This window comes from Cervus canadensis, chromosome 15 (assembly GCF_019320065.1).
Source record: "Cervus canadensis isolate Bull #8, Minnesota chromosome 15, ASM1932006v1, whole genome shotgun sequence".
In the NCBI taxonomy this organism is placed as follows: domain Eukaryota; kingdom Metazoa; phylum Chordata; class Mammalia; order Artiodactyla; family Cervidae; genus Cervus; species Cervus canadensis.
This window is the reverse complement of record NC_057400.1, coordinates 51,493,880-51,498,126: the sequence shown is the minus strand read 5'-3', so window position 1 is coordinate 51,498,126 and position 4,247 is coordinate 51,493,880. Positions and strand designations below refer to the sequence as shown.

The following is a 4,247-nucleotide window of genomic DNA, read 5'->3' as shown; positions in this document are numbered from 1 at the left end:
TCATCCAAGTGGGCTCAGAGAAGAGCACCATTGCACCCTGCTAAGCAGCCCATCAGTGTGATTAAGCAGAGAAGAATGGGACCAGAGAGGGCTAACTTAGCTGTAGGGTAAGACCAAACTTTGTCCCCAGGGAGTTGCTCTCAGGCACAGTCTGGCCTACATTCATTTCAAGCTGCTCCAACCTCTTGGCTTGAAAGATATTACGGGAGACTTGTAAGCAGAAATAGTGCTTCAGCATAACAGCCGATTCATCATTGGAGCAGCAGCCTACCTGGACTGGTGGCGGGGGCCACGAGAGGGAAGGGATGGGAAGGCTGAGGATGAGGGTGGTCCCAGACCTCACTCACTGATGCATTTATCTTTTTTTCTTCAAATTGAGTTATCGTTGATTTACAATATCACATTAATTGCAAAATGATTCAAACATTTTATAGATTATATCCCATTTACGGGCTTCCCAGGTGGTGCTAGTGCTAAAGGATACACCTGCCAATACAGCAGATGCAAGAAACTTGGTTTCCATCTCTGGGTCAGGAAGATCCCCTGGTGGAGGGCATAGCAACCCACTCCAGTATTCTTGCCTGGAGAATCCCATGGACAGAGGAGCCTGGGCGGGGGGGGGGGGGGGGGGGGGGGGGGGGGCGGTGCTACAGTCCATAGTATCACAAAGTCAGACACAACTGAAGTGACTTAGTACGCATGCAAGCACACATGTTCCATTTATAGTTATTATAAAATGTTGGCTGTATTCTCTGCATTGTACACTATATCCTTGTAACTTATTTACTTTATGCATAGTCCTGTGTCCTTCTTAATCCCCACCCCTTTTGTGCCCTTCTCCCCACCAATAACTACTAGTTTGTTCTCTGTGAGTTTGTGTTATACTCACTAGTTTATCTTTTAGATTCCACATATAAGTGATAACGTATGTATTTGTCTTTCTCTGTCTGACTTATTTCAATAAGCATCCTACCCTGCAGGTCAACCCATGTTGTTGCAACATTTCATTATTTTCAAATAATGAAAATTTTATTATTTTTTATGACTGAATAGTATTCCACTGTACATATGTGTTTAGTCGCTCAGTTGTGTCTGACTTTTGGCGATTCCATGGACTGTAGCCCACCAGGCTCCTCTGTCCATGGGGATTCTCCAGGCAAGAATACTGGAGTGGGCTGCCATGCCCTCCTCCAGGGCATCTTCCCAACCCAGGGATCGAACCCAGGTCTCCCACATTGCAAGCACATTCTTTACCATCTGAGCCACCAGGGAAGCCCAAGAATATTGGAGTGAGTAGCCTGTCCCTTCTTCAGGGGATCTTCCTGACCCAGGAATCAAACTAGGGTCTCCTGCTTTGCAGGTGGCTTCTTTACCAGCTGAGCTACCTTGGAAGCCCCAGTGTACATATACTGCATCTTTTTTATTCATTCATCTGTTCATGGACACTTAGTTATTTCTTGGCCATTGTAAATAATGCTATGAACACTGAGGCACATGTACCTTTTCAAGTTACAGTTGTCTTTGGATATATACCCAGGAAGTGGAATTGCTGGGTCATATGGTAGTTCTATTTTTAGTTTTTTGAGGAGCCTCCAAAATGTATTTCACAGTGGCTGCTGAGTTTTATCTTAAGCAACAGGGCTTCCCTGACCTCATTTCTTGGCACTGGCTCTAAGGAAAGTTGGTTTATCTAAATAAAAATATATACCATTATCAACTAGTATCTATTCTCAATTAGTAAGCTCTGAAAAGTAGCACCTTAAAGGCTTCTGGAGAATGAAGAATCCATGCAGATTAAGGCAGAAAGGCAAAAAGTTTCCAAGAGAATTTCGTGATCAGTCAGTCAGCCAATCAATAAATACTTAAGTGCATACTTGGCTCCAAGGAGATTATGATGTTATTTTGGTTCTTAGGAAATTATTTGGAAAGCTGAGACTAACATGCTCACAAAATTGTCCGTAAAGAAAGAACATGTAACCTTGAGACTCTAATCCTTACATGAGCAACACCAGGTGTGAGGAGTCACAGATTTTCACTATCCCTGGCTGCCAAGAACTGAGAAAAATGCTGAACACTAATAAATTCTCAGCAAACTTGCACCTGTTTAAAATCCTTCCTGCAGAGATGACGGTAAAAGGGAAATACGGCTTCCTTTGGCATCTTGAATCCACATTTATAAAAGAAGAGAAAGGAAAATGCTCTTGATCTCATTGTTAGAATTTTTTAAAGTCTGGGTTTTTTTTTGTTTGTTTGTTTACACATGTTTGTAACATGTGCTCCTTAAAAACATTTTAAAAACACAGAAATGGAAAATACAGAAAGTAGAAGTCCCCCAGAAAAGCTGTCTCTGGGTAATCACTGTTACTGAGTTGATGTATATTCATCCAGAGGGCTTCCCAGGTAGCACTGTTGGTAAAGAACTTGTCTGCCAGTGCAGGAGACATAAGAGATGCGGGTTCAATCCCTGGGTTGGGAAGATCCCCTGGAAGGGCATGGCAACCCACTCCAATATTCTTGCCTAGAGAATCCCATGGACAGAGAAGCCTGGTGGGCTATAGCCCATCAGGTCACAAAAAATTGGACATGACTAAAAGCAACTTAGCACACAGCACACCTATTTGTCCAGATTTCCTTCTGTGCATATACCATTTGCTGAACTTTCTAAGGGAAGATATCTATTTTTACTGTGACTAGTCACACATCTGTATACAATAAAAAGCAGCAGACTATTGAAACCGTATTCAAGAGGACAGGAATACACAGTATTCATTACCTGTCTCTGTTGCTGTCTACTGTACATTCTTTTTTCCTTTGGCCTTCACTCTGCCTTTGTTTCTCTCCTCCTAATATTTACACCCTTCTGTATGACTCCTTTTACTGTTTTTCCTTTTCCTTCCTGAAATAACGGTACATTCCTGGTCACCTTCTCATATTTTTTCATCTTATTCTTCTGCTGGTTTTATGATTCTGTTTGCTGTAGTGTGTTTCAGTAAAATATGGTCCTGTAGGATTTTTTTTTTTTTTTTTTTTTTTACTTTTATTTGCATTTATTTTCTGCGGCATTTATTCCCGGGCCATAAGTTTTTGTTTCTTCAGTTTCTTCTGGGATATCTTTTTCTTCTGTGCAACCTCCTCTTCTGGTTTAGGAACAATCTGTTCTTTTTCAGTAAGGATCATCTCAATGTGGCAGGGAGAGCTCATGTAGGGGTTGATCCGACCGTGAGCTCTGTAAGTCCTGCGCCTCATCTTGGGGGCTTTGTTCACTTGGATGTGCTCAATGACCAGAGAATCTACATCTAAGCCCTTAAGTTCAGCATTACTCTCTGCATTTTTGAGCATGTGTAGTAAAAATTCAGCACTCTTTTTGGGCCACCGACCCTGTGTCCAGCCCCACTGTTTGGCCTGTGCACACCTACCAACTCCACCATTGTAACGACGGAATGGCACACATTGCTTCTTTAAAGTGACATCCTTCAGATACTTGGTGGCTTTTCGGATATGCATACCCTTTATGGCCTGGGCAGTCTCACGAGTGTTCTTAAAGTGAACACGAAGATTTGAACCTCTTGATTTGCATGATTTTGTGGGGTTTTCTGGGTCGAGTGAATAGCGCACCATTTTTAAGGGTCAGCTCAGGCCGCTTACCGGAAAAGTAGTCCTGTAGGATTTTGTGAGACCAGTTCTTAGAGAAAGCAGTTGGACCACTAAGATCAGAAGTTGAAAATATTTACAGTTTTGGTATTTCCTGTCTAGAAGCCTGAAACAGTACTCCTTGGTTAGTCAACAGTTACATTGAATACACTGCAGTAAGAATCTTCGAGGTGTAGATTATGAAATAACAAGGAATTTAATAATAGAAACAACTAGCTGTGCGTCCCTTTCTTGTCCCCCACTCTCCGCCCCCATGCCCCGCACTGGCTGACAAACTAGGCAGAAACGTACCACCGCTTAAACTGCATTTCTCAACTTCTGCTCGCCTCTCACTCAACAAATTCTATATTCAAGACGGAAGCTGTTGAAACAAACAAGGGGGCAGATGCTGCCTCGACCTCTCTTCCCATTGAGTGGCGCTCCCCCATCCACTTTAAGCCAGAGAATAACCTGTCTGAAGAGCATTCTCCTCATCTGAAGCACACACAAACATCACCGCGTTTTCCTTTGCCGGAGAAAGGATAAAGGAAGAAAGGCGGCAGCTGCTCTATTTGCAGACAGCAAACAGGCCTCACTGTGGTGGCCCCGCAGCCGTC

At 43.0% G+C, this 4,247-nt stretch overlaps 1 protein-coding gene across 1 annotated transcript; it reads right to left on the bottom strand.

Moving 5' to 3' along the window:
- Nucleotides 1-3,023: 3,023 nt before the first annotated feature.
- LOC122453860 (60S ribosomal protein L17) lies at nt 3,024-3,652 on the bottom strand. The gene has a single exon (XM_043488150.1). It carries the CDS (start codon nt 3,616-3,618, stop codon nt 3,064-3,066), a length of 555 nt encoding a protein of 184 aa, XP_043344085.1. The 5' UTR covers nt 3,619-3,652; the 3' UTR covers nt 3,024-3,063.
- Between the last annotated feature and the right edge of the window lie 595 nt (nt 3,653-4,247).

Excerpts from the sequence above, each read along its gene's own strand:
- LOC122453860 (XM_043488150.1), bottom strand. The coding sequence starts at position 3,618 with ATGGTGCGCTATTCACTCGACCCAGAAAACCCCACAAAATCATGCAAA.